At 42.3% G+C, this 12,189-nt stretch overlaps 1 protein-coding gene across 1 annotated transcript in view; it reads left to right on the top strand.

Annotated features, from left to right (window-relative positions):
* Positions 1-12,189, top strand: part of GALNT9 (polypeptide N-acetylgalactosaminyltransferase 9) — a 128,627-nt gene that overhangs the window by 51,951 nt on the left and 64,487 nt on the right. Inside the window, exon 5 of the mRNA XM_054288749.1 lies at positions 6,444-6,641. Within this exon, the coding sequence (XP_054144724.1) occupies positions 6,444-6,641 (198 nt within the window). The remainder of the gene's footprint in view (positions 1-6,443; positions 6,642-12,189) is intronic.

Consider the following 12,189-nt stretch of genomic DNA (forward strand, 5'->3'; position numbering starts at 1 on the left):
TGGGGACTGTGGGTCTGAAACCTCCCTGGGCACCTGGGAATGCTGATAGAGATGTCAGGCAGGACAGATGGGGGAGTTCTCTTAGAGACCAAGGAAGGGAGAATGAAATTTATTTCTTTTTTAGTTCTCTGTACACTTATTTACAGGAAAGGCATTCCGCATTAAATATTCTGCAGATGGCCTCAGTGAAGAATTATGTGTGTCAGTAGATCTGCTTGTCTGCATCTGATAAATGTATATTGTCAGTGAAATGTGAGGTAGCGTGTAAAATCATGCAAAATAAGCTTTCAGTTTACACAGCTTTCTTTTTTCTTACATTTCTCTGTTAAGTTTATACTTCATGGTACCTGACAGTGGTAGAGCCAGAGTAAAATACGGTGTTAAACCCAGTGAGCCATAAAATCTAGCAGATGAGACCATGCTGTCTTTCATTTATGTCTTATAAGGACTCTTCCCTGACTGCTTGCAAGAAGAGGAAATTCTGATTTGTGAAAGCAGGACAAAGAAGGTTGGATTTTTTTTAATATTAGTTCTTTATTTTTTATTGGAGTAAAAAGTAGCATAGTGATGGTGCAGAAGAAACAAAAAGAGGCATGTTTGTCTCTAAAGAAGGCAGAGATCAGGGTATATATCCACATGGGATAGGGCAAAATTGGAGAGACATTTCCCAGTGCAATTCCTGTCATTTAGGAAAGGATTTACTTTTGAACAAATTTAGAAAAAGTGACATTTGGGCTGCAGGGAGGAATTTATTGACAAATGCCTTGTACAGCCATTCTAACCAAGAACTGGAAGGTAAGTTTTGCTTCTCAGATGCTGCATGTTAGCAAAGCATCCCTGGAGCTGTGAAGGCCATTGAAGTGGCAGAGCTGGACTGCAGAGATCTGGCCTGTGGCATGCATGTGGATTCCCTTGGATTGTGTGCATTTATTCTGATGTTGTGCCTTTTTTAAAGTCTGCTTGAAGTCAGCAGGTGTTTTTACATATTTAAAAAGGTGAATTATATAATCATGTGCACCGAGGAGCTCATTACTAGCTTCTTTTTATCTGTTTTTTATCTGGAAGAAGCTGTTCTTTTTTAGCCTTGTGACAAATCAGGCTTTCCCTTTGGCATGAATTCTCCAGCAATCTGATAAGGATGTAAGACAACACAGAGTTTTTGTTTGCTGTGGTTTCCCGTGGGGTTTGAGCTGCTCTGAATCAAGCCAGTGTTAAATACAGAATGCATATATGTTCAGAGATAGACTTACAATAGGATTAGAGAGGCCTGTGTGATCGCAGCATGGCCCCTGCCTTTGCTCTCAATCTTCTTACAGACTCATTCTGTACTCTGCCTCAAATTCTGCCTTCCAACTCCCTTCCTGCATCCAGTGTTTCTCTTGGGAGCATTTACTCTGTGAATCCCACAGAACCAGCGTTGCTGGAGCTACCAATAAAGTCATCATGGGTGCTCAGCACCTTGGAAAATCTGCTGTTAACGAAGAAATCTTCCCACTGGTAGGCAAAAGCATTGAATGCATGTTCTGTTTAGTGATGTACTCAACTGACTTGGACAAATCAAAGTGAATAAAATTGAAGTGAAAATACCCTTTAGCCTAGTGGAGTCTATAAGAGAACTAAATTTATTGTCCTTTCTCTTCTGGTTTTATCCATTCACCAACAATCTATTCAGAGAGAGAGGAGGACACTGACAAATAGTTTTAGAGAGGATGGAAGGGAGAGGATCTTCATATGTCACTCAAATTCCAGTCCAAATTGTCTGCTTGGTTTTTATTAAGTGGGAAAAAAGACTTACTTGGATGATGTGAAGCACTACCTTTAAAGCAGAATCTTTTGATTATATTTAGTTTACTGAAATCCATCATGTCTATGAATATGCCTGGGAGAACTTTCCCTCTTGCTCAAGTAAATAACCTGTTAACAATGCATGCTGCTCTTTGCCCATGTAGTACCTTGACTCAGATGCAAAATAGGAACCTAACTATGAAAAATGGAGATGGATCCCAAAATCCACATCTGGTTTATGCACCTGATCAGGCAGGGCTGAGTCCTGCCAGCAGTGCCATGTGGAAAGGCAATCCTCCAAACACGTATTGCAGCTCAGCAGCTCAGTGTGTTGGACATCCCTGGGCTTCAGCAACCTTTTCCCCTCTTATCCTTTCAGTCCTGTGAGCTGCCAGAAGCACCTGACTTCTGCAGATGGACAGCAGAAAAAACAAGGCAAAGTGGAAAAAAAAAAACACAGGAAAAATGCTGATGTCCATAAAGAGGAGGGGTAAATCTACATAATAAAGTAGCAGTTTAAAATTAGGAAATTAGGAAAAAAAAATAGAAATTACTTGGAAAGATTTAATCATAATTCTTTTTAAAATCTGAAGCAATTACATAAAGCCAGAGTGACCAGGGAGGTTGACAAAGGATTTGATGAATGTGCAGCTCAGCTCAGCATTACAGGGCAGCTCTGAGGCTGGGCTTTGCTAGCCATGAATAGCAATGAAACGCTCTCATATTCCATGGGTTGCTCAAGATAAGCAAACACAGTGCATTGCCCAGTCCTGTTCAAGCTCCCAGGCCTCCTTTATTGGCCATTACCTGGGGATCTTGGCAGACAGACAGACAGACAGACAGCAGTGCTGGCAGTGAGAGGGCATGGCAGGCTCTGGGATTTGAGTGTTCCTGCAGATCTCACAGAGATGAGCTTGGGCTGAGCCTCTGAATAGCCCATTGCTCTCTGCTGTCTTTTATAGGGCAGGACAGGCTGTGAAATCTCTCAGGTATGCAATGTTTAATTAAAAGGCTCTTCATTCTGCATTTTTGCAAAGAGAACAGCTCTGGCCTGGATTTTCTCTTTCCATCTGTGACTCAGAGCCTACTTTCTTACTTGTAGGTGTGAAAATATTTTGGAAATTAGGTAGCTGTGTGGTCTGTCCAGATACTCAATATTTCCTGTTCCTAACACATGCAGGGATGTGATTTCCACACATATGGGTACCAAGAGTGCTAGGAAATCACCTCCATGGGTGAGATGGGAGGTATAGAAGATGAAGTTCCAGCAGTTGGTTTCATACCAATATACTCCATAACCTTGGAATGGCACTTGACTTCATCTGGAAACTGAGGGTAGAGAAATCAACTCTTGTTGAAGCAGTAATATCTTAAATATTTACATTTCTTGAGTGCAGAGGACTTAAACAGAACACCCATCACAAGGTGGTTTCAGATTTCATGGAAGTTCAGAATCTGTGATTTCACATTATTAGGTTGATAGAGAGTAATGGAATTTCATCGTGCATTTTGACCCCAGCTGTTGTATCTCAATCAGAGATCCCCCCTTGTGCCATTCAGATGCAAAACACCAAGTTAGGTGGTAATAAATGTGAGCCACACAAATGGGAAAACACAGAAATTCCTCAGGTGTAGAATGTCAGGAGTAGTTTGGTGATAGTTTGTGTGAGAACAGCTCCAGAGCTGGGAATGGATTGTTCTTCATGCAAAGAAGAAAATGAGGTCCCAGGTTAGCATTTGCAGGACTCAAGTATTGGATTAGCACAATCACAAATATGATTAAGGGCTAAAAACCAGTGTGCCTGTTGAATATTTTCTTCACATCATCTCTCTAACCATTATTTGGGATACACTTTAGCAGTCCAATTTTAAGATGTCTTGCAAAGTAGCAGGCTAAATTCCCTTTATATTCAAAACAGGCTCCTCTGGAACGTTATTAATCTCGCCCAGTTTCAGTGTCTACATTATTATGAGAAGCATCTGACTATAAAAGTGCCAACCTCTGCCTCTCTCTGCTGAGAATGAAAGTTTGAGGCAATTACTGTGCATGTGGGGGGTCCATTGCAGGTATTTGACATTAAGGGAGAAGAAATCCTTCTCTTCTTTCAGCTTTTTCATTACACAATCTCAATCTACCCTACAAAGTAAAATACTTGAAAAATGAGCACCTCAGGAGGATCTGTAGGAGGGACGTGAAACCTCCAGGATGGTTTTGAGTGTGATGGTTAAACAGTCTTGATTTGTATCAACATAAATATGCCATTAATTGAGGATTTGAGGGTTTGGTGACCAAAGAATTCCCACCAAGAGAGATAAAAGTAGCTTGGAAAAATCCCAGTCTTTCCTTGTTTGTCAAAGACCTTTCCAGAATCAGACAGTAGTGAATGACAGAGTTTGATTCTTGCAAAGGAAACCCATTTACAGATTTTTGCTTCAGAAGGCATGCAGGCAGCTTTCCCTCTTTGCAGGGCAGGTCTGGAAATCAGACCCAAACATAATAAATTTGTTCAAGCCATGGGAGTCAAGCAAACATTTAGTGACACCTGTACCTGTTGTCTGGAGTTTTGAAATCCTTTGTTTCAGAGTTTAGAGGAAGAAGGAGAGCTTTATGCCCAAGGGTTTCTGTGTCCAGGCATGGAGTCACCAGTCTAATGATGGCATGTCCATCCTTCTGTATTTTCTTCTGCTGCTGAGCAGAGATAACATGATGGAAAAAACAAAGCAGATTCAACTTTTCTGCATTTTCCCTGCTTTGTCTGATTTGCAAGAGTTTTTCCACTGCACACTCACTGGTTTTTAAAGGACTTAATCTCATAAATATAATCTCATACTAATAATGGAAGTGGCTTATCCAGATCTGGTAGGTCACACTAGCTCAATGGAGGTGCACAAGTGTGGCCTTAAACCCATAGGAATTGAGAGTCTGAACCATGCCCAGTATCTTCTGCTGGCCTAAAAGAACATTTATGGCAACAGGCAAAATATGAGGTAATATTGAAATCACAAAAGAACAATTGTCTTCTGACCAACAGCAAAAGAAAAGTGAGAAAAGATCAGTGTTCAAATCCTCCTACCTCTGTGGGTCTCAGCAAACCACCATTCCCTTCAAGATCCATGTGAGAGCTCTGCAAAATTTTCAAAGCACATTTCAAGGGGAAACACACAAAGGAGTGAACCAGGGGCTCTTTCTAATACTGCTTTGAGGAACGATTTCCACCCTTATGTAAGTCTGCTACCTCTTTGGATGAGTTTCTCTGTAAATTCATAGCAAACTCAGACTACCTTGGTCAGAAATGAGTGTTTGCACTGAAGCTTTTTACTTTCCTTTTGGGATGTAGCTTCTGTGGAAAGCACATTGATGTTTTAAAGCCTTTTGAAATGCTTGAACATTTCCTGCAGTTCACTGCTTTTGCACCATCTGGCACCTGAAATCTTCTCATCACCAAAGAGGTTTTAGAAGGCATAATGCAGCCACATTTGTCATTCAAACTAGATGTGATGGGGTCAGTCTTGGGAAACAGGATTAAAATCTTTGTGTAACCTTCAGATTCTTGCAGCCCCTGGTGTGTTTTTAGTTCTTCAGGCCATGCCAGCCAGTATTTAATTGCTGCCAGGAATCCTGGTGGTGTAGCCTGTGGGAGACCATTTAGCTGCTATTGGTGATGGTGTCTCTCAACATTTCCACATTGTGAAATGAATTAACAGTCTGCAGGCCTTAGAATAAGTATTTGGTCAAATTTTGTGTTGTTAGGCTCTGGCACAGCTTCACAGAGGTGCTAATTAATCTCATCAATATAATCTCATACTAATAATGGCTTATCCAGATCTGCTAGGTCACACTGGCTCTATGGAGGTGCACAAGTGTGGCCTAAAACCCATAGGAATTGAGAGTCTGAACCATGTAGAGTATCTTCTATGGCCTAAAAGAACATTTACGGTAACTGGCAAAATATGAGGTCAAATTTTGTATTGTTAGGTGTCACTATAGGACACGAAATAACACAACGTGCACATACTGCTGTTTTCAAGACAAAAAAAGGAAGTTTATTTTCTGACTCTAACATTTATAGATTTCTAAAAGTGACAGTGGATTGGAGGGTGAAAGTGCCACCTCTCCAATGACACTGGACTGACTAACAGTCTATCAAATTTCTCTTCTTCCATAAAAGAATGCAAAACAATAAGTTATTTACAGAAAGTGTGTAAGAATGTAAACATCAGAAGGCTTAGAAAATCTTAAAAAATCAGGGCAACAGTTAGGCTAGCTAAGAGTAGAATAAGAAAGAATGATAACAAAGGCTTGTGGCTTAGACAGAGAGTCCAAGCCAGCTCACTGTGACTGGCCATTAATTAGAAACAACCACATGAGACCAATCACAGATCACAGGATGGCTGTAGCACGCTGGGGTTGCAGGATGGCTGTGACACCCTGTGCTTCTCTCATTGCTTTCAGGGCGGAGCTGGCGCTGACGCGGATCAAGGAGGTTCGCAAGCGGATCAGTTTCTATATTCTTCATTATAAACCCAGCTAACCAAACACTGTGTTGACAAGCAATCAATTATTAGTTAACTACTAACTCTTAACTTCATCAAAACCTACCTATTTATTTTAATTAACTTCAATAAAGCATAATTATCTCTGCTCTCGTTGCTTCCAGGGCGGAGCCGGCGCTGACGCGCATCAAGGAGGATCGCAAGCGCATCATCCTGCCCGCCATCGACAACATCAAGTACAACACCTTCGAGGTGCAGCAGTACGCCAACGCCGCCCACGGCTACAACTGGGGGCTCTGGTGCATGTACATCATCCCACCACAGGACTGGCTTGATAAAGGGGATGAGTCAGCTCCCATCAGGTAAATCTCCTTGTGCTGTCACTTTGGGCAGAGCGGTGTTTCCATCTCGGCTGTCTGAACGAGGGTCACCACATTTCTCTTCACTGAGAAAAGGAAGGCACAGTTCTTCCCAAGAATATTTCTGGGTTTCACATTCTCTGAGCCTCAGAGAGAGAAAAAACAATTCTTATTTGTTGTGCCAAAGTAGAATGCAATGTGGAGATTGTTACCCAGAGTGATGGTGGTTTGTTCCCTTGGCCCATCAGGTGTGTGTGTCGGGACTGTTGGCTGACAATGACGAGACTCTGAGCAGTGGTGTGCAGCTGGGTGCTGGGCATATTCAGTTTAGATGTAATGTAATATAGTATAGAATAATATGGTATAATAAAGTAATTAATTATCCTTCTGATAAGAAGGAGTCAGATGCATTCATCTCTCCCCATCGTTGGGGGCTAAAATATCCACTATAAACAAACCTACAGGCTTTGTGCAGGAATAACTAAATGAGTCTAATGGCTCCACAAAAGCTGTGGATGAGTGTGCTGCCTTTCAGAGCTGCCCCACAATGTACACAAGTACTCTAGTTCTGAGTGTGTGCTTCAAGCACATGTTCTGGCCATTAGTAGGATAGCAGGATCCTTTTCATCTAACCTTTTTTTTTCCAGTGGGCTCTGGCCCATTGTGTGCAAGAGAAACAAAGGTATTGTGTGTGGGATTACAATGTGGCTGGTTTCACTCCTCTTTTGTGGGCAGTCTTGATCATCTGTCCAAACCAGAGCTTCGCTGGAGCATCACTAGGAGCTGTGTTTGAGAACTGCTCTTTTTTTCTTTTCTTTGTGGTTTTTTGGGGTTTTTTTTCTTTGTTTATTTTGGGGGGAGGCGGTTTGTGGTGGGTTTTCATATTTTTTTGGTTGGTTGGGGTTTTTATGTTGTTTTTTGGGGGTTTGGGTTGTTGGTGTTGTCTTGTTTTTTTTTTTTTTTCTTGAGAACTTTGCACATGTTCAGAATTTTCCTACTGGTTGAATTTAAAATGAACCCACATCAGACCATGTAGTCAGTGTGTCAATTTACTTTTCCCTACAAGAGAACATTGTACATTACAGGAATGGAATTTTCTGGTGAAAGGCCATTACAGGAATTGTGAAGGTGTTTCTGAGAATTGTTACAGTGGGGAAAAGTGGAACTGATGTGAAAAGGGCTTTCTCTTCCCTCCATTTGGAAATTCACATCTCCAGTGCAGATGTTTGTCTAACAGCTCCTCTGGGACATATTGTGCTGGGTTAAGGGTACTGCTGTTACCAACTCTAGAAATAAATGCTAAAAAATGTGAAGCCTAAGTATGCACTTTAGGATGCTCTTATTTTTAAGACTTCTTAAGAAGGACACAAATTACCAGCTTAAAGTCATCTTCATTTTCTTGTATATTGGCATCATCTTAAAGCAAGCTCAAACTCTACTGCATGGTCCCAGTGTGGGCTCTGGCAGAGGAGCTGATGTATTTCCTTTCCAGTGCAAAGCTTGAGTTTCCAGATCCTGAAGAGTTCAGCCAAGCACTTCCAGCAACACACCCACCTGGAAAAAATGCCAGTGATCTTTTGGAAGTGAAAGGACCCTGACACACTGATCACATTTCTAAGTGATCAGAGGGATGGAGCCACCTCACAGGATCCTTCCCTCATGAAGAGTAATATTTTAATCTGTATTTCACCAAGTGTTGCAAATTGTACTCAGGTTCATTCTCATGCTCTGTGACTGCAAAACAGAGCTATACAGTAATATTAACCTTATTTACTGCAGGACAGCACAGTCCATCATCACTGACCTTTTGCTTGGCTTGGAACCTCAATAAGCAGGGAAGTAATTACTTAGGAAATCAGTTTTCCTGGATAACATGCCCTGCTCGCCTCACATTGTTTTAAAAGTGCAGATGTTTTATACCTGTTTCACTCAGCCCTGAGAAAGTTTATTGATAAAGGAAAATTAATCATCCAAAGCTTTCACTCCTGAAAGGTTTTGTGCACTTCATGACTCACAATTTATATGTGAAATCATTGTAGTAATTTTCCCATGGATTGCTCCAGTACTTCAGTATCTTCTGTTCGGGAGACAATGATCACATAACAGATAAGACTGAACTAAGAGGTTAAACCTCAGCAATAAAGGGCCTGATTTACCATGGACTGCCCACAGATTTATGTTCAGGCTCTTGCTGGTGCCATGCTGGCACTGAGTTGGGCTGACACAGGAGTGAACAAACTCAATCCAAAATCAAAAACTCAAATCCAAACTCAAGCACTGAGCAGTGTTAAAATCTGATGCACATAAGTAGCTGGCTCCCAACAGCAGAGACATCCACATGGAACCATGAACACTTCCATGACTCCCTGGGCACAAGTTCTCTGAAGGCAGGGATTTTGGAGAGCAGAGCATCCCCTTTATGGTCACACTGCAGCGTGTGCTGAGGGCCCTCTGAAGCTCTGGCACCTGGATGGATTTGCTAAAGCATTTGGCTGTTGTGTTGTTCCTGCCAGTGGAAATACAACGTGATTTTGTGGCTTTTAAGTGATATGCCAGCGTAATTGTGGTAGTGGAAAGAGTGACTGTGTGAGTGTTATTGATGAAAACAATCAGGAAGTCTGTCCTTAGGACTGAGATTTGAAAGTGGTCATGGTGGGAACTTACTAGCTGTGGAAAATTTAAAGTGTGTTTTCAAAAGGAAGGCAAAGTTGGGCTGGTGAGAAAACTTTTTAAAAAATCTCAGATGTGACTTGGCTTGGCACAGGTTTTGGTTTTGTAACCAGCTTTCCAAATCACATATTGCAACCATGATTCCAATTTCAGTCCATTTTGCAAGACATAAACTGTGCACTTTGATGGTGTTTGAATCCATGTGTCTGCCCAGTGCATTCAAAAGATTTCAAAGCTGCTCATCAGCATGAAAACTGCAATTCCTTTTAGTCCTTGCTACCACTGTCCCTCTTCAGGCTTTGTTTGCCACTGTTTTCAGCAAGCAGTGGGTTTAGTTTGTGCCTCTCTGTGTGTTTTGTGAAAGAAAAGTCTGGTAACAAATAACCCTGTGACTGGTTTTGTGGTTGATGTAGCTGAATACTTTCTGCCAGATCTCCAGAGGGATTAAAGATTTTCAGCATTAAAGAACATGTGTACCCTGGTATCAGTGAGGATCACAGCCCTGGCATTTCTCCTGTTAGCACTGTATGAATAAATATCATCAATGTGCAGAATTGGGTGAGGCATTTGGAAAGCAGGGTCCAATTCCTGTTTTCTTCTGGGACTACACAAGAGATGTGCTTCTGTCCTAAGAATTTTTCTATTTTAAGCCTGATCCTCTAATTTCTTGAACACTGACAGTGATTCTACTCAGCCTTGCTGGGAAAGAGCAGCAACTGTCCCTCACACCAGTGGCTCATTCATGGGAAGTCATGTCAAGTGTGCACCGTAAAATGTCACATCAGGTGTTGTGAGCTAAGTGACAAAGGGGACTTGGCTTTGAAGTGCTAACAAAGGTAAAGAAATAGCAAGAACAAGGTGTCAGATTTTGTGAAGATTTCTGATGCACTTTAAAGTCGGTTCTTTCTTCCCCCCCACATTAATACTCTGAACTTCAGAACAATTGATGTTCCCCAAGCTGGCTTCTGCAGGCAATCCATTTCCCATGTTTGACATTTGAGATGGAAGGCATCTGTAAGGTGAAGATTTAAATGAGGATTGTTATTTTGACACGCTGTGTCCATTGCGTCATTTTCCATTCGTGTTCCTGCAAGCGCGCTGCCCAAAAATGTCCTTGTCATCTGGCACCACACTGTGCAACAAAGGGTCTGTTTCACAGGGCTTCTCAGGAATTTGACTATGCATTGGAACAAGCTGGGTTTTTTAATACATGCTGGGGTTTTTTTTCCCTGGGTTTTGGAGCAGCCAGGAAGGTTTCTGCTATTCTGAACTCTGGCTCTGACTTGTCTTCCCTCACCTGCTGTGATTATGATGGACTGCTCTGCATTTGATTTCTTGATCAGCAGCCACTAACATGAGAGTCATTAGTCAGCCTCACCCAGCCAAGCACTGCACAGCTTTCCATTTTATCTTCCTCCAGCAGCAGTGGTGCATTTCATTGTTGCATATGTTCTCACTTACTGCTTTAATATGCCATAGCTTGCTACCAGTAGGGATGTGCATGTACATGCACTGCATCAGCTGCTCCAGAGAGTGCCAGTGCCTTGCTCATGGACATAAATTAGAGTTTGATGTGCCCCCAGTGAAGTGTTTTGTGCTGCTGCTTCTATCTGAGACTGTGTGTGCCCATCTCATGTGCAGTAACAATAATGATGAAGCCAGTCTGAGCCCTCACTGCTCTGGGAAGAAATCCACCTGAGCTCAGGAGGTAAAGTCTTTCATGATAAACCATGCTGCCATGTAATAATAAAACTGGGGAGTGTTTATTGACTGCTCACAGCCATCTTTTCAGTTTCTGGTTCACAGGAGCCTGTAACAAAGCAGTTTTGCTTTTATTTGTCCAGGTTCTGATGGGTGTCCTGCCTCTTCCAAAAAAATTTACTTCCACGGGGCATCAGAGAGTTATTCTGCATCCCTATTTGCTCTGCCTTTCTAGATGAGCATTAGCTAGTCATTTTTTCTTTTTTTTTCCCTGTATCTCCTGAGCAGCAAATCTGTCCTTGAGTTCTATTCTCAGGGCCTGGTGTGACTCTTTCTTGCAGAAAGACATGAGCTGTAAGAAAAATAGAAATACTTCTGCAGGTACCCTGCAGGTTTCCCCACTTACATGTCAGACCAAGGCTGAGGTGCTGCTTAAGAACCTGAATCAAAGAAACATCCTGCTGGGAGAGGTGGAACACTCAGAGATTGAATGTGTCATTTGAAACTCCTTGTCTCTCTCATTATACCTGTATATATACATTTATGCTTATATATTTATTTATGGTTCTATTTGCGTTTGAATTTATGGGTTTATTATGAGTGTTTGTCAGTTTTCCTGGAAATTACAGTTGGCTGCTCAGGAAACTGTTTCAAATGTGACCTGACTGCATTGTGCACATATGTACGTATAAATATATATAAAAATAAATATATATAAATATGTGCTGGCCCTAAGGTAGGAGAGAAGGATGCATAAGGCAGAGGCAGACTGACTGTACCATGTGCAGTTTGGCCCCCATCCCTTTCTCCTTCACTGGTTCTCGGTGAAGAAGAAAGGCATCTCCCCGGGCATCTCCCTTCAGTCAGGGGAAGGAGGGGGATGCACCTGGCTGGAGAAATGGGTGTCAGCACCTGCTGGAATTTTACCCACAGAGCTCCTGGGGCTCTCGCTGACACAAACCAGTCCTGACTCCGACCTGCAGTAAATGCAAATGCTTTTCTTCCCTGGCCAGCGTGCCCCATCCCATGGCAGGCACTGCCCTCCCACACAGGGCAGGGAGGGAGAGTTCACCACCAAAAACCTCTCTGTGCCTCTTCCCTTCCCCAGGGCATTCCCAGAGAAATGTTTCCCTCACGTCTCCCCTGCTACAGCAGTGCTGTCAGGTAATTCCCACAGCCT

Source organism: Melozone crissalis, unplaced genomic scaffold, assembly GCF_028551555.1.
Source record: "Melozone crissalis strain CALT ecotype California unplaced genomic scaffold, PUWL_Pcris_2 ptg000063l_1, whole genome shotgun sequence".
NCBI classification, from domain to species: Eukaryota; Metazoa; Chordata; class Aves; order Passeriformes; family Passerellidae; genus Melozone; species Melozone crissalis.